The 21577-nt window shown below is 40.0% G+C and overlaps 1 protein-coding gene across 2 annotated transcripts in view; it reads right to left on the bottom strand.

Annotated features, from left to right (window-relative positions):
* Positions 1-481: 481 nt before the first annotated feature.
* The window catches only part of TASL (TLR adaptor interacting with endolysosomal SLC15A4), a 36996-nt gene continuing 15900 nt past the window's right edge, over positions 482-21577 (bottom strand). For both annotated transcript variants that reach the window (XM_066249079.1, XM_066249078.1), the window contains exon 2: positions 482-3911. In XM_066249079.1, coding sequence (XP_066105176.1) covers positions 3017-3910 — 894 coding nt within the window. In that variant the 5' untranslated portion in view covers position 3911 and the 3' untranslated portion in view covers positions 482-3016. The remainder of the gene's footprint in view (positions 3912-21577) is intronic.

The following is a 21577-nucleotide window of genomic DNA, read 5'->3' as shown; positions in this document are numbered from 1 at the left end:
CAACATGGCGACGCCCAGGATGGGCAGAGCTTCGCCCCTGGTGGGCGTGCCGGGTGGATCCCGGTCGGGCGCATGCGGGAGTCTGTCTGACTGTCTCTCCCTGTTTCCAGCTTCAGAAAAATGCAAAAAAGAAACTAAGTTCAGTTATTCAGTCAATTTTCTCCTTGAGTAGGAACCCTCAATCGCAATTTTTTCTAGTCGTAATTATCTGTTTTTCACATTTATGGTCTTTCACTTTGACTACTAGATGCAGTACGTAACACAACCCAAACTTATTTATCCATTTGACATATATTGATTGGGTACCTACTATGTGCAAGTGCTGTTTGGAACATGGGGAAACAAATGATTAAATCAAAGCTTATTCTGGAGGGGGGAAGATATACAAATAAATATTATCAACCAAAACACTATGAAGAAAAAAATGAAGTAGCATAATAATAAAGAGATTCCAGTCTTTAATGAGAAAACCAGTCTTTAATGAGACAAACATAGTAGTCAACACAAGAGTTGGTGGTAGTGGTTAAGAGCCAAGATTTTCAAGTTAAATGGAACAAGATTCACATTCAGTTCCATCACCCATTGTGTACCCTTGGACAAATTACTGAACTTCCCTGAGCCCAGCTGGCTCCTCTGTCTAAAAACAACATAGGCACTCTCTCTCATATGGTCATTTTGAGAATTGTATAAGATCATCTATACAAAAGGTTTATCATGATATCAGACACAGAGCAAGTAATTAATACATAGCAGCTATTATGATGATATATATATAATAGTGAATAATATTTCTGAATAATTATTTAACCAAGTTCCCTTATACAATATTATACATTGTTAAAAAAAATAATTCACTGTACAGATACAAATACTGAGAAATGGAGAGGATGCTATTGTGCTCCACAGATCCCTCCTTTGGGATGAGGAGCTCATTCCCCCAGCAGTGTTCAGAGTTTGGCTGCTAAAGGCTCGCACTTGATTCTCACTTTGAGAATTTTGCCTTCAACTGAACTGCCTCAGCTAACGTTATTGCCAACCCTCAAATTTCAATGTGAATCTATTTTGAAGGACCACTCCAACTCCAGAGCTCTCTGTGGAAACCTCTTCTGCTTTCCTTACTCCATCACAGAAACTGTTCTCAATGCTCCCCAAATAACTTGCTCACCAGTCTCCATCTCAGAGTCAGATTCCCCAGAGAAGCTGAATTAAGTCAATTAATTGTTACATGGGCAAGGCACTGCTGTGGTGCCGCTTTGACAAACTTCATCAGTAAAAGGACAGCTAGTGTGTTAAGATTTGGTGGGCCATCACTTCTCTGTCACATTCATGCAACTCTGCCATTCTAGTGTGAAAGAGGCCACGGACAATACACAAATGAATGGGTGTGGCTATATTCTAATCCAGCCCTATTTTATGGACACTGAATTTGAATATCATAATTTTCCCATGTCACAAAATACACATATTTTGATTGGCTTTTCCATTTTTAAATGGTTTAAAAAAATTCTTAGCTCATGGGAGTTCAAAAAGAATGTAACTAGATTTTCTGTGGTGATCATTTTGTAATATATTACAAATATCAAATCATGTTGTACACTTCAATTTTTTCTTTCAGAGAGAGAGAGAAGGACAGGAAAGGAGAGAGTTGAGAAACATCAACTCGTAGTTGCATCACTTTAGTTGTTCATTGATTGCTTCTCATATGTGCCTTGACTAGGGGGCTTAAGCAGAACCAGTGACCCCTTGCTTAGCCAGTGACCTTGGCCTCAAGCCAGCGACCTTTGGGCTCAAGCCAGCAATGTTTGGGCTTAAGCCAGTGACACTGGGATCATGTTGATGATCCAATGCTCAAGCCGGCGACCCCACTCTCAAGCTGACAAGCCTGTGTTCAAGCTGGTGACCTCAGAGTTTCAAACCTGGGACCTCAGCATCCCAGCTCAGTGCTCTATCCACTATGCCACCACTTGTCAGGAAAAATTAATATAATGTTATATGTTAATTATATCTCAAAAAAAAAGAGAGATAAACAGGTGGCAGGCTAGATTTAGCCAATGGCTATAGTTTGTCAATTCCTGAGCCACAGGACAGGGGGTAGAGCAGCATGGCGCTCATAAAGCCACCCTTCTGGTTCATGAATTTACAAAATTTGTCATCGTGGCACTCTAAACATTGTAACCTTGCTTTCAGGCTACAGAAGACCCCTTCTTGGTTCCAGAAGGGTCAAGAGAGCATAAAGAAAAGGAAAAGAAAATATGGGAAATATGATTTATAATTTTTCATCACCAAGAAAATCATATGTCGCAAAATCAAAATACTTTAATATTCATTATGTGGTGTTTCCAATTTAGAAAACTTCGTCTCCAGTAGAAAAGAGAATTAGAAGATTGGAGTGGCTGTTTTGCGGCTGTAGCTATAGCTAAGTAATCATTCCAAAATAAAACATAATTGCAATTTGCTACTGTTTTCAAGTTTATAGCAAATATATAGCTTAAGTGATCCACTGATAAAGAATAGAGAAGAGAGATAAATATATTTGGAAACTGTTCGAACCTGTCTCTCTACCCAGATATAGCAGCCTTCTACAGTTCATTTCCCTCAAGAAGAAAGACTTAGAGGAATGCATTTGAGTAACAAACATATTTTTAACTCCTCACCCTGAAACCTTTGGCTTTTTACTTTTGGCAGGATGTGTATTCTTCTTCTTTGAGCTGTCTTCTTTTTCAATTTCTATACTCCTTGAAATGAATCCTGCCTTTGCTTTTTTAAATTATCATTTTTATTTTTATTTCGTAGCTATACAACCCTGGCTTTGAAATCATTCTTTAGAGCTCTCCTTCCCCATCCCTTCATTATGTGTCATATTATGTGATTTCCTCTTAATTTACACCTGATCTCCAGCCAACATTTACTTCTCTAGCTCATGTCTCCATCACAAAACCATCCTCCGAATTCTCAGAATAAATAAAGTGTTGTTTTAGCTATGAGTAGTTGAGAAAGAAGAGTGGAAGCATCCTCTCTATGGATTCACATTGCTATACTGTGAAATATGGAGACTAGGAGTGCTGATTTCAGTAGACACCAACTGTAATAGGCGGTTAATGACTATATCCCTGGCTTTTGAGGTCTCCAGCTTCTTCTCTCTGGACACTTGGAGACTAATTTGGTCCACACTTGTCATGATGAGTTCAGATGCCAGAATCTGGGTAGGGGAACTGTCATGAAACACAGTGTCCATAATGTACTGCTTATATAACTCCACCACTTTCTGTTCTAGGTACTCATTCAGCACAGCATTAGAAACAGGATTCTGCATTTGTAAGCTGCTTTTCTCCTTGATGCTGGTTATTCTCCAGTAGGATGAATACCGCTGGATAGGTTTCTGGGGAAAGTCGCTGGGCTGAGTAGAAATGGAATCCTCCATCGTCAAAGGAATCTCAGATGATTTCAGCAAAGGGCCATATTCAAAACTGCTCTCAGAGGGAAAATCTGTTGTCTCTGAATTAATGGCCATCACCTGGCCCCCTGCAATATGTAAGTCATTATAATTCTTGCAAATACTTTTGCAGGAAGGTGGGACCAAGTAGGTCTCTCTGCTGGGGTCTCTGCATATTTCAACTGCAGCCAAGTTTGGGCTTTCAAACACAGGATTGGGATTTGTCTGTAGCACTGTCATTCTTGGGTTTCTACTGGGTTGGCTCTCTCTTGAATGCACTGAAGAGATGAACTTGCTGGAGGATTTGCAGCTCAGGTAGAGACTTCCGACTTGTGTTTCATCCACAGAGGAATAGGACAGAGCAGCAGATTTCATCTCTTCTTCCTTTTCCTCAGCCACCTTCTCATTATAGGATGCACAATTCCAGGGGATGTCATTCCAGTAGGCAAGTCCACTGAGGTACCCTTCTGACAGCATTCTGGAAAGAGAGTTGATAAGTAACAATGGGGAAAATGAAGACTGGAATTTTTTAAATTGGCAGTTGATGCATTAAAAAAGTAAAGGATGGCCCTGGTCGGTTAGCTCAGTGTTAGAGCATCGGCCCAGTGTGTGGATGTCCCAGGTTCAATTCCCAGTTAGGGCACACAGGAGAAGCAACCATCTGCTTCTCCACTCCTCCCTCTCCCCTTTCTCTCTTTCTGTCTCTCTTTCTGTCTCTCTCTTTCTCTCTCTCTCTCTCTCTCTTCCCCTTCTGCAGCCATGGCTCTATTGATTCAAGCACACTGGCCCCGGGTACTGAGGATGGCTCTGTGGAGCCTCTGCCTCAGGCACTAAAAAAATAGCTTGATTGCATGCATGGCCCCAGATGGGCAGAGCCTTGGCCCCAAATGAGAGTTGCCACATGGATCCAGTCAGGATGCAGGCAGGAATCTGTCTCTCTAGCTCCCCTCCTCTCACTTGGAAAAGAAGGGGAAAAAATGAAGGAAATAAATGTAGTCATTTCATTCATTCACCAAGCCATTACTAATTTTGTGCCTGCTGTGTACCAGGACTATGGCATGTGCTGGAGATATAAAGATGACTAGGACATAGTTCCAGCCTTCAAGAAATTTCCACTATGGGAGAGAATAAATAGATACAAACAATTTCTATATTGTATTACTGAGGGTTCAAATAGTAATAGGCACAAAGGAAGTACAGAAGAGAAACCCTTAATACCACTTGGGGATAAGGGGGAAGGGTTACAGGATGTGTCACAGAGAAGATGACATTTCAGCAAAACTGGGAAGACTAAGTAAAAGTTCCAGCCATAGGCAAAGACTTATAGGAGAATATAGTGGCCAGTTATCTTAACCTAGATGCTAAGCATAAGTAGGAGGGGCTTGGGAAAACAAGCTGGATCTGTATCATGAAGGGCCTTAAGAGTCTAGCAAAGGCGTTTGCATCCTGCCTCAGGGAGATGGAGAGTGATTGAGAAGCTGCAGATGGGGAAGCAACATAGCTAATGAGTTACGATCAAAACAATGAGGCAAATTCTACTGAAAATAGTGTTACTTGGCCCATCTTTGTATTTTATACCTTGGAGCTTGCACAGTTGTTTACATTTAGGAGGGACTCAAAAGATATTTGTTCATTTGAATTAAAGATCTGACAACAATGGCATGGTATGAAATTAATTCACTATCAACCCATCACGAAGGACCACAAAGCCTCACCTAACTTTGCAGCCCAGGATGAGTTCCTTGCCCTACCCTGCCTACTTCTCATGAGACCTATAAATGTCTCTGCACCCAGCTGATGTGTTTACCTATAGCCTGGTTACCAAAGAGCTTTCCTGACCATGGGCTTCCCCTATACCTGCCTCCCCCAGCACCCTCAGCAATTGGCACCTGAGTCTGGAGTGGCTAGAATAGGCTAGAAACCAGCAGCTGCGTTTTCTAAAAGAGGAACACACTGACATTCTTGGCACTGGGCAAGAGACAACAAGGAAAACTGAGCCTCTTTGTCCTTGAAAGCTGGGCTTCTAAAACAGACTTGTCAACATGAACCTCAATTGAAAAGTCAAGTTAGAAAAGGATTATTTTAACCACATGTAAGAGTCCTTTTTAAATCTTACCATCTCTTTTATATTCATGCAGTTATTTCCCAAGTAAAAAATTTTCATTGTATAAGGCAAATATGATAAATATAGTTATACAATTATTGTAATTATACAAGAGTAATATTTCCATGTTTATTTTCTCTTTTTGGAATGATTCTAAGATATATTCAGCAATTTTATCAATTATTTAAATGTGTCTATTCTAGGAATAATCATGTGCCATAAAGATACAAAATTAAAGGTCTTCAACATATTCATGAAGTAATTCTTGTATGCTGGACACACAAGGATCAACAAAATGTTTTTCTTTTCTGATAAAAAAAAAAAACCTTTCTAAATGTGGTTCTGCCCTCAACAAACCAAACATCCAGGTGAAAAAGTTAATCTTTATGTACATGAGAAGATAATTAACAGAGCAAAAAAGTTTCCCATGAAGGTTTCATAGTGAGGCAGTTGTTTCCCGGCCTTCCCATTCCACCCCACCCAGGCTGCAGCTTGAACCTTCTTCCTTTGAAGCCTCAGGACATCGCTGCAGAAAACCAGAGCAGAAACACAACTTTCAGCTTTTGAGTTTCTAAACTGGCTTCAGAAACTCTCAGCAGAAACCATAGTTTTAAAGGAATGGCTTTGAGTGGGGGAGAGAGAGAGAGACTGACAGACAGGAAGAGAGAGAGATAAAAATCATCAGCTTGTAGTTGTGGCACCTTAGTTGTTCATTGATTGCTTTCTCATTAGTGCCTTAACTGGGAGTCTCTAGCCGAGCCAGTGACCACTTGCTCAAGCCAACAACCTTGGGCTTAAACCGGCAATCTTAGGCTTCAAGTCAGTGACCTTTAGGCTCAAGCCAGCAACCATGGGGTCATGTCTATGATCCCACACTCAAGCTGACAACTCCACACTCAAGCTGGATGAGCCCATGCTCGAGCCAGTGACCTTAGGGTTTTGAACCTGGGTCCTCAGCATCCCAGGGTGAAGCTCTATCCACTGTGCCACTGCTTAGTCAGGCCAGAGAAATGGCCTTTGAGATACCATAACCTGAGCTTTTAAGCTTCAAAATCCAGAACCCTTAGGGCATAATATTTATGGATCAACAATACACTCAGTGAATGAACTCCCCCATGGAGTGAAACAGATAGGCTCCAGATAGGTTTGGGAGCCAAGAATAGATGAGGTCTGTGCCATAGATCCTAGGTAGAATTTGAGGAAGCAAGAAGTCTCACAAAATCCCCTCCTTCCCAGCAGGGTGCAGGAGCAGGAAGAGAGCCAGCCAGGTGGATTGCCTGGAAGGACAGATCACAGAAGCTGCCTCAGCAAGTCTGCTCACACACCAGCATGCTGCCCAGAGCCTGGAACCCTGGAGAAGACCTAGATTTGGAGTAGGAAGATTGTGGACATGATCTCTACAGACTGTTAACCAGGGCCCAGGTGAAGGATGAGAAGTTACCACGGATGCCAGTGTGACTACATAATGAAAACCAAAGATGCCCTTTACCCCCCCCCACAGCCCAAACTGATCCTATGGCTCTATGTGAGCAAGCTGTAACTTGGAGGAAACCCAAGGAGGACGGAGCCCTGAAGTGACCAAAGAAATTCTGATTGACAGTGATTACTCAGCAGAATGTGAGCTCAGCTCAAAAGTGAGCTCAAATTGAAGTAGAGAAAAACAAGTATTTCCAGGAAAAATAGTTGGTTAGGCATATGATGTATTTCCCATCCCCTAGACTTCACTGAAACAACAGTAAATGATTTTTTAAAAAATATGATCCATAAAAAGAAAAGAAAAGGGTAAAGGAGAACAGGAAAAGAGATGAATACAATAATGTTTTAGAAGCTGGAAAGTAGGAGTCTGAGGGTTAATCACTTATGAGACCTGACAAAGCTGAATCTTACAAGACCTATGGGAAAATCCAAGGAACCAATCTGGTTTAAATTTCCTAAATGTTCAGGAATTGGTAGCAATGTGTACCTTTTGGAAGTAAGGGAAAGGAGGTGTATCTAAAGTAAGAAAGGTTGATTGAAAGTCTATTTAAAAGGCAATCAGAAACCCAGATCCTCTCCCTCATTCCGGGTAGTCAGGTGACCGTCTCCCATCTTCATCCCCAAAGGAAAATTTGAGATGTATTCTCTGAAAAATAAGACATAAGGTCTCTGGCCTATGAGATACCAGTTGAGGATAGAACTGCTGAACCAATAACACTGGGGAACAATTTTTTTTCATTTTCTGTTGCATGAGGTTTTAGAACTGTTTCTATATATATCTGCATCGCTGACTCCAAATCTGAAATCCATCTTTTTGTGCATGCTTTAGTTTTTATGCAATTTTAATTTTTTTTGTTACACTTAATGGCGTGAATTGGTTTTTAAATTGGAGTTAAAGGGCAACAACTCTTGGATTGAACATAACAACAAGGCAATTAATGTTTTACAAATATCACTTTTACATAATTGTAGTTGTTTTAAAATGTAAAAAATTATTATCTGATAAGAACACCCTCTTATTTTGTTTTAAGATTGAATCATGGCTTCTTCGAGTAGGTGTAAATGTAAGAATAGTCCTGACACCTTCTGTTATATATGTGGCTGTTACACACTTCAACGTCAAAAGTGTAATATTTCATCATTTGTGACACGTGCATATATTGCCTATTTTCAAGTTCTCCTTGGCGATCAAGACAAAAATTGGGCTCCTCATATTGTGTGTCATAATTGTGAGGAAATGCTTCATGACTGGATGAAAAGATAACGCAAAGAAATGCCTTTTGGTATCCCATGGTTCGGCATGTACCTAAGGACCACAGCAGTGACTGTTATTTCTGTCTGATCCATACAAAGGGCATCAGCAAGAAAAAACGGCATATGATCGCATATCCTAATATTCCTTCAGCAATATGATCTATCCCACACTCTGCAACACTCCCGGTTCCAGTTTTCAATGGTTTTATTTCTTTTAAAAACAAAGAAAGTGAACATGGTAATCAAGTGTATATTGATAAGATGCGTGAGGAAATGGTTGTAAAATCTGAAGGGTCTTCTTCTGATGCCAAGCAGTCATTAACCCCTCAGCAGTTTAGCCAACCCAAATTGAATGACTTAATAAGAATGACATAAAAATTGTCCTTGACTTTCTGATGTATGAGGAGCATAACTGGATCATTTGCATGGATTGTAAAATGGTAAATTTCCTGCTAGGACAACAGAGAGGTTTCATGAAGTATCCTTGCTTTCTGTGTTTGTGAGACAGCCGAGCTCGGGAGAAACACTGGACACAGAAAGAGTGGCCAAAATGTGAAGCTCTGAAAGTAGGGATGCAAAATATTGTGAATGAACCTGTAGTTAATCAGGACAGAATCATTTTTCCCCCACTTCACATCAAACTTGGCTTAATGAAGCAGGTTGTTCAGGCTTTGAATACAGAAAGTGAATGCTTTCAACATATTATTTCTGCTTTTCCTGCCTTGTCTTTCGAGAAGATAAAAGCAGGTGTATTTGATGGACCTCAAAGTCGAGCCCTCATATGTGATGAAGAATTTGCCAGGAAGATGAATAAGGAGGAGAAAGCAGCATGGCAATCTTTTGTGGCAGTTACAAAGAACTCCCTTGGCAACAAAAAAGCAGAAAACTATGAACTTCTGGTTCAAAGGATGCTGTTAGCTTTCCGTGACATTGGATGTAACATGAGCATTAAGATTCACTTCCTGAACAGTCACCTTGATAAGTTTCCCAAAAGTCTTGGAGCTGTTAGCGATGAGCAGACTACTGCTGGAGCATCAAACGAGATTGTCCTCAACAAGTACACAAACACAAGAGCTACAAACGCAAATTTTTGCCTGAATAGAATTTAAATAAGTTTTACGCAAATCTTATGATTAAAATAAGTGTTTTAATATGTTCTATTTCAAAATTGTAGACAAATTCTGATGCAGTCATATCTTTTAGTGTATTAATGTATTTACTGCATTATATAAATTATATTTTCACAAAGATGATGCCCAAGAAGACATTCTACTTCATTATGTTAAACTAAATGTTGAAAATTTTACAATAAGATGAAAACCTAAAATCTTGAATTGCAAAAAAACCTGTAGCTTACAGAGAAAAACTAATGTCAGATTTGAGATCAGCACACTCGAATTAGGTAAGAACAAGTGTTTTTGTGGATGCAACAAAAATTTTGTTCCCCAATGTAATAGATAGATTCAAAAACATATGCATTTAGATGCTGAAATCCATGACCTCTCTCCTTAGCTCCAAGAATGCTGCTAGAAGAGCATCCACCTTCCAGGCAGGATACTGTGAAGACTGTTCTGGAGAATCAGACTTGCCTAAGAAGAGCAATTGACATCAGGGGTCCCCCAACAAAATGGGGCAACCGGATCACCTTTCATTCAAGTTCACAATCAGTAAAGCCAACTTAGCTTCTTGGATCTTCCATCCTTAAATATGAATAGTAGAATTTTGAAATATCTGTGGAAAGCTCTCAATGAGGGAGACCAAAACAGCCACTTAGAGGAAACAAACTTGGGGTGGGGGGTGGAATACCGTTGATATTCTCAAGGCAATAAGAATAATACTACAATCTTGAATTATGCATGAGATGCTATTAAAAAACATTCTGTTGCTGCCTGATCTGTGGTGGCGCAGTGGATCAGGCGTTGATCTGGAATGCTGAGGTCACTGGTTCGAGGCCCTGGGCTTGCCCGGTCAAGGCACATATGGGAGTTGATGCTTCCTGCTCCTCCCCCTTCTCTCTCTCTCTCTCTCTCTCTCTCTCTCTCTGTTCTCTAAAATGAATAAATAAATAAAAATAATTTTAAAAAAACATTCTGTTGCTGGGTAGCTCAGTTGGTTAGAGCATTGTCCCAATATGCCAAAGTTGTGGGTTTGATTCCTGGTCAAGGCACACACAAGAATCAACCAATGAGTGCATAAATAAATAGAACAACAAATCAATGTTTCTCTCTCTCTCTCTCTTTCTCTCTCTCTCTCTCTTTCTCTTTCCTTCCTCTTTCTCTAAAATAAATAAATAAATATTTTTTAAAATAAAAAAAATTCCAAAACTCTTGGAAATATAAAATGATAGAGAATTTTAAAACTTAATAGAAATTATTAGGGAGTAAAGTTTAGGCAAATTCCATTTTGAAAGTAGAACAAAAATATAAGATGGAAAATAGTAGAGAAAAGAGAAAATTAGAAAATCAGCCCAGGAGATAGATCCATTACCTGAATAGTAGAAGGTTCAGAAAGAGGACAGAGTAAACAGAGGAGAAATTCAAAGAATTTAACAATATTTCTCAGAATTAAAGGACATGAGTTCCCAAAATACTGGGTAGAAATAGACCACACCTCTTCTCATTATTGTGAAATGGTAGAACACTTGGGACAAAGAGAAAATACTGTAAGTTTCCAGAGAGGAAAAAAGGCAGGAAAAAAAAAGTCAAAGAACTGGAATGTTTAGACTTTTCAACAACATGAAAAGCAAAATGATCATGTAACAATGCCTAAAAATTCTTGAACAAAATGTATTTCAACCTAGAATTTAATAACCAAATTCTCAATCAAGGATGAAGACAGAATAGAGATATTTGTAAGTCAAACTCTCAAAGAGCTCATCTCCTGGGCAACTTTCTCAGGAAGTGAATGAAAGGTATGCTCCTATGAAAGGAGCCTGTCAATCAATAAAAAGAAGAAAAGGGATACAGGAAACAGGAAATCCAGCACAGGAGAGAAACAAAGGAGCCCTCAAACTGGGAGAGCCTAAGCCCCCCTCCCATACCCTGCACTGTACAGGGCCCCCTCTGGCCCTCCTTCAGTTGTGCCCCTCCGTACAGGGTGAGCCCAACATGATGGAACTCACCCAGTCTCTGCACTATTGCCTTCTTTCTTCTTATTATTCTTTTTCCAAGTGAGAGGAGTGGAGAGAGACAGACTCCTGTATGTGCCCTGACCAGGACAGGGATTCACACGGCATACCCTGTCTGGGGCTGATGCTCTGCTCATCTGTGGCCATACTTATAATCAAACTATTTTAACACCTGAGGTGGAGGCTCCACAGAGCCATCCTCAGCACTGTGGGCAATGCACTCCAACCAACTGAGCCAGGGCTGCAGGAGGGAAAAGGAGGGAAGAGGAGAGAAGCAGATGGTAGCTTCTCCTGTGCGCCCTGACTGGGAATCAGACCCAAGACATCCACATGCCGGACCAGTGCTCTACCACTAAGCCAATCAGCCAGAGCCACTATTACCTTCTAAACCACATTCCTGCTACTCAGGACCTCAGAATTCCTCACTCAAATCACCCAAACCCAATCTTAGTATTTGTGCAGGTTTTTCTCCAAATCTATCATGAGCAAGCCCTGTAGCAATCAAAGCAGGTTTTTGTTGGGGCTGTGGACTGGAACTGGATATGTGGGCTGAGTGTGAGGTGCCGCCCAGACTAGGAAGAGAAAGTGAAAAGACTGTAGACTGAGGCTACCCATTTTTCATCCTAGGCCCAGGAAGTATCATAGAGTCCTACCTATAATAAAAGTAAAAGGACATTCAAGGATGAAAGTCGTGTAACAGGCTCAAAGGCAACCTGACTGATTGGAGCAGATCAGAAGCCTTTTGGAGATAATGGTGAAATGAAAAACAACTTCATAAGTCTTCTCATCATGAAGTAGGACTCATATAATTGGTTATAGACTTTAGGGGTGAATTAGGAAAAGCTAAACAAGTGAAAAATCTAAACCAGCAGTGTCTAACAACTTTCTGGAATAATGGAATGATCTGTATCTGTGCTGACCCAAATATTAACCAATAGCCATATATGGCTACTGAGCACTTGAATTGTGGCTAATAAAACTAAATTTTAATTTTGTTTAATTTAAAATACCACATAGCCTACATTGAATAAATAGCACAGACTTAGAAGATAGTAAAGCTGATAATACAAAATTTTTAAATACTGAAGACAAGTAATTATGATTGCAATTTAAAGTTTACTGGATGAGCACTGACCAGATAGCTTGGTTGTTTAGTGCATCATCCTGATACACAAAGGTTGTGGGTTCAATCACTGGTCAGGGCACATAAAAGAATAGATTGATGTTTCTGTCTCACTCTCTCCTTTCCTCTCTCTCTACAATCAGTCAATAATTTTTTAAAAGTAAGTAAATAAAGTTCACTGGATAGCTACTGTCATAACATAATTCTAGAGTAATGTCTGATTAATTCATTCATTTCTGTATTCCTTCCAAGAAATATCCAAAGGTGATGAACTACAAGCATTAACTTTTAGATGTGTGTTAATGAGATCCTTATCTGAGACATTTTGTTTTGCTATTTTGAAAGTCTCTATATAGAACTTGCTTTCAATTGTTTGGTTGTTTATTGGGAGAAGTCTAGCACGCCCATGTGAGTGCTTCAAAACAATTTTTTTGTTTCACCTGTGTGGTCTTGTAGGTTGTCTCTGAGGTGATGGAAGTGCTGTCCAATAGCATTTTCTGTGGTGATGAGATAGATGTTCGATATGTGTCCTGTACAATGCAATAGCAGAGAGCTGCACATGACTAGTGAGGACTTCAAATGTGCTTAGTGTGAAATCTAAATTTGATTTAAATTGCCACACTTGGCGACCATATTGCACACCACAGATCTAGATAATTATAAATGTCAACTCATAATTTAAGAAAAAGTTGTACAGCAAAAAACTTTGGTTCTCTACATGGCTGAGTTGTAAATAGTTTTTGCATAGTCAGCCATAATAATATATAAATCACTGAAAATTGATCTAATGAAATTTAAAGTATAGCCACAGGATGACAATAAAGTCAGAAAACAAAGATAATGTTTATCATTTAAAATAATGTAATGTCAATAAAATTTGTCTTGGGCATCTGCCTATGTGTCCAGACTGGGTAGTCACTCCATATAGTGAGAGGAACAGGACAAGGATGTATGTATATGGTGAAAACCAGGGGAAAAAAGAGAACTAAATCTTTATTTTGACGGTGACAAGTCAATAAACAATGCCCCAAACTAAAAAAATCTAAAAATTGAAATACATGCAGGATATTTAAAGAAATGGTAGTTGCTGAGCAGATAAAATATAAGGTCTACCGGAAAGTTCTGTCCGTTTCTATCACAAGTTTCGACACGTAAGCACATGTTTATTTGGCGCATGTGTGCCTCTCTATTTTTATCACTTAATGTATACATACTGACGCAGCAAATTAACTAAAACAAAGTTGATTCACATTAGTCTTATGTGTGAAGCGATAGTGTACCCATGGCTACTGATAAAGTTCATTTACGCCACTGTAATTTTTATGAATTTCAACAAGGAAGAAATGCTACAGAAGCATGTCTGTCGCATCCACCATATTCCCCGGACTTAGCACCCTCCGACTATCACTTGTTTTTGTCCTTAAAAAATTTTTTGAAGGGCAAAAAATTTAAAAATGAAGAAGATATCAAACAAGAACTGGTTCAATTTTTCGCATCAAAAGATAAAACATTTTTCAAAAATGGGATATACAAATTGCCCTCACGCTGGCAAGAAATCATTAATAATAATGGCAATTATATTATTTAATAAAGTTTATTGATGGTAAGAAAAATTTGTATTTTGTTTTATTCCAAAAACGGAAAGAACTTTCTGATAGACCTTATATATTATGCTCACTTTGTTAAAGATGGCGCTGCCCACGTGGAAGCCCGTCGCCCAGGTGATATTAATGTGTGTCGGGGGTGGGCTGTGGGCAGGCAGGATCCTTGTAGCCTGGGGCTTGGTTTTAGGACTTAGCTTTTCCCACCCTTTTTGATGTGGGGTGGTGCAATCCCATCATGCCTCAGATAAGTGACTTTGTACTAGAGACTTCCCTATTTGTATATTGAATTAAAGGTTTTGATTTCTGAACTATAAAGTGGGGCAGACTGGGAGCTTGCTCTCTCTCGGTTCCTGAGATTAGCATTAGAGAGCAGAGAGCAGAGTAAGGCCACGTGGAGACAGGAGAGGCAGCCAAGATGGTGGAGTGCTGAAAGAGAAGCCAGTTAGTGCAGAGTTTGTACAGAGAGAAGGAGATGGGGAACAAAGGAGAATGAGGCTAGTGAGCTAGAAACCTTTGATTCTAGGAAACTCGGATAAGTCAGTAGCTTTGTGAGCACTGAATGAGTGGGTTTTGGAGCCCAGTGTGTGTTTTTACTTGCCCACCGGGTGCAAGGTAGGATTAAAGCTAATAGCCCACCAGTTCGTGGCTCCATTGTTTCATTACCGTCTGTCCGAATCTCATGAGAACCTGCATGGGCCAAGCGGCTGTGATGGTGGCTGTGCCTACTGGCTTCACAGTAGTAAATATCAATTAGTCAAATGTGATTAAAGACGTTGCTTCTGGATATTTTTTTTTCCTAGCAAACATCTTAGAATTATTTGATATAAATTATGTGCATGTATAACTTTGATTAATATTTCAATTGAAATAAGAATAAACGACAAGCCTGACCAGGTGGTGGCACAGTGGATAGAGCATCAACCTAGGATGCTGAGGATCCAGGTTCAAAACTCTGAGGTTGCTGGCTTGAGCGCAGACTCACCAGCTATAGAGCACAGGGTGGCTGGCTTGAGCATGGGATCATATACATGACCCCATGGTTGCTGGCTTGAGCCCAAGGTAGCTGGCTTGAGCAAGGGGTCACTGGCTCGGCTGAATTCTCCTGGTCAAGGCACATATGAGAAAGCAATCAGTGGCCTGACCAGGCAGTGGTACAGTGGATAGAGCGTCAGACTGGAATGCGGAGGACCCAGGTTCGAGACCTTGAGGTCGCCAGCTTGAGCATGGGCTCATCTGGTTTGAGCAAAAGCTCACCAGCTTGGACCTAAGATCACTGGCTTGAGCAAGGGGTTACTCGGTCTGCTGTGGCCCCATGGTCAAGGCACATAGGAGAAAGCAATCAATGAACAACTAAGGCGTCACAATGAGAAACTAATAATTGATGCTTCTCATCTCTCTCCATTCCTGTCTGTCTGTCCCTATCTATCCCTCTCTCTGACTCTCCCTCTTTAAAAAAAAAGAAGCAATCAGTGAACAGCTAAGGTGCTGCAACAGTGAGCTGATGTTTCTCATCTCTCTCCCTTCCTGTCTGTCTATCCCTGTCTGTCCCTCCTTCTTTTTCTCTCTCTCTTTCTCTATTACTAAAAAAAAGGGGGGGGGGTCTAGGGTTTTGTTTTGAGTAATGGACCCTTTGCTATATTTGTCATTGACTGAGAACTTTCTTGCTACTTTTATTCTGATAGAATAAGAACTCTACCATTCTGATGCATGGGGCTCAAGTTAGGTCCAATGATGGAAAGACAGGCAATCTGCCCTAATGTCTAGGGCAGGGGTCCCCAAACTTTTTACACAGGGGGCCAGTTACTGTCTCTCAGACCGTTGGAGGGCCGGACTATAAAAAAAACTATGAACAAATCCCTATGCACATTGCACATATCTTATTTTAAAGTAAAAAAACAAAACAGGAACAAATACAATATTTAAAATAAAGAACAAGTAAATTTAAATCAACAAACTGACCAGTATTTCAATGGGAACTATGCTCCTCTCACTGACCACCAATGAAAGAGGTGCCCCTTCCGGAAGTGCAGCGGTGGCCGGATAAATGGCCTCAGGGGGCCGCATGCGGCCCGCGGGCCATAGTTTGGGGACCCCTGGTCTAGGGATAGGGAAACCATTGGCTAAAGGACAAGATTCCTGTGAGGGAGGAGTAGGAGATCAGGGCAGAGAAGTAAATCGGGTCATGCAAGGATGAGGTCATTCTGTTTACCCTGCAGAAAATGCAAAGCTCTGGCAGATGACTAAGCCGACTCATGACATGATGTAATCAATTCATAAAGTGCAAGATAAACTTCAGTGAAGTAAGATTGAAGTTAAGGACCTAAGTTAGGTAGAGATGAATCCAGTCGCCTTCTGAGGTAATTGGGACAAGAACCAGAAAGGAGGTAACAGAAAAGAAAGAGAAGGAATGAACTTATGAGACTAAGAATCTTGGACATGAAAGTGAGTGAGAAAAGGGAACAAGCCAAGAGTAACTCTGAGCCTGGCCTGTGGTGGCACAGTGCATGGAACATCGACCTGGAACGCGGCAGTCACCAGCTCAAACCCTGGGCTTGCCCAGTCAAGGCATGTACAACAAACAACCAATGAATAGCTAGCGCGAAGCGACTATGACTTGATACTTCTCGTTCTGCCCCATCTGTAAAATCAATAAATAAAAATCTTAAAAAATAAAAAGCAACTCTGAGCCCGGGTATGCTGGGAAATTGCACCAGCATTGACCAAAAAGGAGAGATCAGAAGAAGGAGCTGGAAACAGAGCTGTTGGGTTTAGTTTGGTTTAGTTTCTCTTGAGTCTGACATGAGGTCCGCTCTGTGAGGGCAAATGTCTAATTGTGCATTGGAGATTCAGGAAGAAAGCTCATTAGAGAGGTTACTTAAAGTCAACAGTAAAATCATCTCCCAAGTGTGGGCAGTAGGAATTTATACTGGTGGCTTGAGGATCCTGTGATAGTGTCTGTCATCATTTCTGTGGGGAGCCTGCCTTGAACAGCACAAGGAGGGATGAGTGACAGCAAGAGCTGCGGTGTTACAGAGCTTTGTAAAGACTATAAGAGCTTCAAATGTATTAAACAGATAACGTTTTAAAAATTCATGTTCAATAAAAAAATAAATAAATAATAAATAAATAATTCATGTTCACAGGTAAAATTTGGTTATGTATTCAGACTCACTAAGGCAAAGAAAATTATTGAACTGATAGTCAAAGGCCCAGAATTCTATTTCTGACCTTGTCACTAGCTGTGGTTTTAGTCTAGTTAGTGACAAGTTTATAAAATAGCTAATGTTAGTTCTAGCTACAACCCGTATACTGTGCTGTTTTCTGTGTACTAAATCAACGGATCCCCACAAATATTCTAAGATGTAGGTACTATTATTATATCAATTTTATAGATGTCAAAATCAAATAATGTGTCCAAAGTCAGCAGGCAGTCCACTCAGAGAAAGACAAGTACCATATGATTTCACTCACATGAGGAATCTAATGAACAAAATGAACTAACCAGCAAAATCGAGACAGACTCATAGACAGAGAGCAGGCTGACTGCTGGGGTGGCGACAAGGGAGGGGAAGGGATTGAGAGAAAAAAAGGAAAAACTCATGGACACGGACAACAGGGTGGCCATTGCTGGGTGTGGGGGGAGGTGGAAGAGGGTGTACGGGAAATAAATAAATGGTTATGAATGAAGACTTGAATGGAGGGGTGAACACACAATACGGCGTATAGAGATGTGTTGTAGAGTTGGGTACCTGGAACCTGTATACTTATGTTATCCAGTGCCATGCCAATAAATTCGATTTAAATAAAGAAGAAGAAGGAAAAGAAGAGGGGGGAGCCAGAAGGAAAAAAAAAGTGTTAAGATAGAGGGTTAGGTGAGCATTACTCAGAATCTAAAATCATTTCTGAAAAGTTAGCAGCAGAGGGCAGCAGAGAGCATGCTAAAGCAGCTTTTCAAAATTCTAAAGCTATGCAGAGTAATTAATATTGGGTGAAACTCATAACCAAAAATTATACATATATTAATTAATTTAGTCTTCATTAAAACTCTTTCATGTACATTTATAATGAAAGAAATGCTGTATACTATGACATTTAAAATTTTAAAAGTACAGAAAGTTATTTGGGTTTATTTTGATTAATTGTTGGCATTTTTTCCTTAATATATTTCAGTGACTACCTGTGAAATTCTTATGATATCAGTCTCCTCAAAGGTATTACAAAATCTATACTTCAAACAAATGTTTACATATATTAGATTTTATTTAATTTGAGAAACTAAAACTTGGCCCAGTGGATTACTTCAGTTGCTCAAATTTATCACTTGAGTTTTTGTCTCTCATCATTGAAAAGCTATATATGTATATGTATATTTAGAATATATATAAAATATCTAAACATATCTGGAATTGTTCATGACTGGTTAAGTGTGAAGGAAAATACAGCCAAGGACATTTGCAGATGAGATATTTTAGGCAAATTTAGCCTACATTAATCATTACCAGACAGGGGAATACCAAAATTAACCTTATGTGCAAATTCACAGCTTAGAAATATGTGCTGAAGTACAGCACTTTGTTAAGTCATTTACTTGGATTTCAGAAGAAATTGCAATATACAGTAAATTCTTCTTTCTGCATTAGCATTTACTTGCCTTCTCAGAAAACTGTTGTTATAACATCTGTGGATAAACACACTTTTAATTTACATGCAAACGCACTGTTCACAGTGGCCAAGACATGGAAACAACCAAAAAGCCCTTCAATAGAAGACTGGATAAAGAAGATGTGGCACATAAACACTATGGAATACTACTCAGCCATAAGAAATGATGACATCAGATCATTTACAGCAAAATGGTGGGATCTTGATAACATTATAAGGAGTGAAATAAGTAAATCAGAAAAAAACAAGAACTACATGATTCCATACATTGGTGGAACATAAAAATGAGACTAAGAGACATGGACAAGAGTGTGGTGGTTACCAAGGGTGGGGGGAGGGAGGACATGGGAGGGAGGGAGGGAGAGATTTAGGGGGAGGGGGAGGGGCACAGAAAACTAGATAGAGGGTGGCGGAGGACAATCTGACTTTGGGCGAGGGGTTTACAACATAATTTAATGACAAAATAACCTAGACATGTTTTCTTTGAATATATGTACCCTGATTTATTAATGTCATCCCATTACCATTAATAAAAATTTATTATAAAAAAAAAATTACATGCAAACAACACAAGCATGAAAGCAAAGAGGAAATCTAAAGAAGGAAAAGCTTTCTAAGAGGGAACATTAGGAAAAAGCTAAGGTAGGAATCAGGAAACTTTTTTATGAAAGGCCAAGTATATTTTAGGTCTCTGTAACAACTCCCCTGCCATCATAGCAGGAAAGCCACCATAGACAAAACAAACCAATGTATGTATCTGTATTCCAAATAAGCTTTGTTTACTAAAACAGACAGAGGGTCAACTTGGCCCGTAGGCCATGGCTTACTTACCTTTGACCTAAGACAGAAAAGCAGATGCAATAAATTGGATAGGGTGTAAAAATAATAACAATTGTGTCAGGTGCTCTTCATACATTACCCCTAATCTGCCCACAGTACTTCATGTTAGATACACAGGGAAAGGCAAAAAGGGGCTTGCAGTTGTTCATACTGAAAATAATACAGTAATTAATAAATAATACAAGAATAAACTCTGTGTTTCACATACTCACAACTGTAAACCTACTTTTGCCACACTCTGCATAGCGTATTCTGGGTTTTCCAAATGAGAAAATTGACATTTGGATAGGACAAATGATCTTCCCAAGGTCACAAAGCAACTAAGTACTAGAAGCAAGATTCAAGTCCAACTTTACTAACTCCAAAGTATGTGGTTTGATCTTAAAGCATATCATACTACTACTGCACAGTTGATAGCGGTTGATATCACAATCATGATAAGCAATTAGTCCTTCCAAGAAAAGGGCGTCAGACCTGACTCCATTTAATAAAAACAGCACTACTGCCTGACCAGGCAGTGGCACAGTGGATAGAGCATCGGACTGTGACTCAGGGGACACAGGTTCAAAACCCCGAGGTCAATGGCTTGAGCTCAGGCTCATCCAGGTTGAGCGCGAGATCACTAGCTTGAGCACAGGGTCACTGGCTTGAGCGTGGAATCATAGACATGACCCCATAGTTGCTCGCTTAAGCCCAAAGGCTGCTGGCTTGAACTCAAGGTCACTGGCTTGAGCAAAAGGTCACTGATTCAGCTGGAAGCCCCCAGTCAAGGCACATAAGAGAACAACTAAGGTGCTGCAATGAACTGATGGTTCTCATCTCTCTCCTTTCCTGTCTGTCCCTATCTGTCCCTCTCTCTGTCTCTCTCTCTCTGTCTTTGTCAAATAAATAATAAAGAAAGAAAGAAAAGAAAGAAAGAAAGAAAAGAAAGAAAGAAAGAAAGAAAGAAAGAAAGAAAGAAAGAAAGAAAGAAAGAAAGAAAGAAAGAAAGAATAAAGGAAGAAAGGTGCAAAGAAGTTCAGAAAGAAAAGTTCCAGGAAGACAGCCAGCAGCCACCACAGAAGGCCACATACATGTCCCAATTGTGCAACAATGCTCATGTCTTTGACATATACAAGTAATTTATCCTCTGGTCTTTTTTTTTTTAAGATTTTATTTATTGATTTTTTAAAAATTTTTATTTATTTATTTATTTATTTATTTATTCATTTTTTTAGAGAGGAGACAGAGTGTGTGTGTGTGAGAGAGAGAGAGAGAGAGAGAGGAGAGAGAAAGGGAGCAGGAGCAAGAAGCATCAACTCCCATATGTGCCTTGACCAGGCAAGTGCAGGGTTTTAAACCGGTGACCTCAGTGTTCCAGGTCAATGCTTTATCCACTGTGCCACCACAGGTCAGGCTATTTATTGATTTTTAGAGAGAGGAGAGAGCAGAGAAACAGGAAGCATCAACTCGTAATAGTTGCTTCCTGTATGTGCCTTGACCAGGCAAGCCCAGGGTCTCAAACCAGCGACCTCACTGTTCCAGGTCGACACTTTATCCACTGCCCCACCACAGGTCAGGCCAACCTCTGGTATTTAATCTAACTATATGAATACTGTCCTTAACCATTTCCACTTAACTGAGTGTCATTCACCCTAATTTTACAACCAGAGTCATTTAATGTTACAGATGCCCTGTTTATATATTAACAGCTCCCAATCACACCCAGGATAAAGTCCATACACTCAGGCCCTCATGATATGTGGTCTTCATCTGCCTTCCAAATCTCATCTCTGCGTATGTCCTACAGGACCCAGGACCCAAACCATGCTGAACCAGTTTCTCCCAAACCTCATGCCCATCCCATATATCAACATCTTAGAGCCCCTAGCCATCCATGCAGAATTCATGTCCCTCAATTAGAGATTCTAAGTTCTTCTCTCCCCTACCCCATACATAGGAGTAGGCAAAAGTA

This window comes from Saccopteryx bilineata, chromosome X (genome assembly GCF_036850765.1).
Source record: "Saccopteryx bilineata isolate mSacBil1 chromosome X, mSacBil1_pri_phased_curated, whole genome shotgun sequence".
NCBI lineage: Eukaryota > Metazoa > Chordata > Mammalia > Chiroptera > Emballonuridae > Saccopteryx > Saccopteryx bilineata.
Note: the sequence above shows the minus strand (reverse complement) of the source record. Positions and strands in the feature narration are given on the sequence as shown.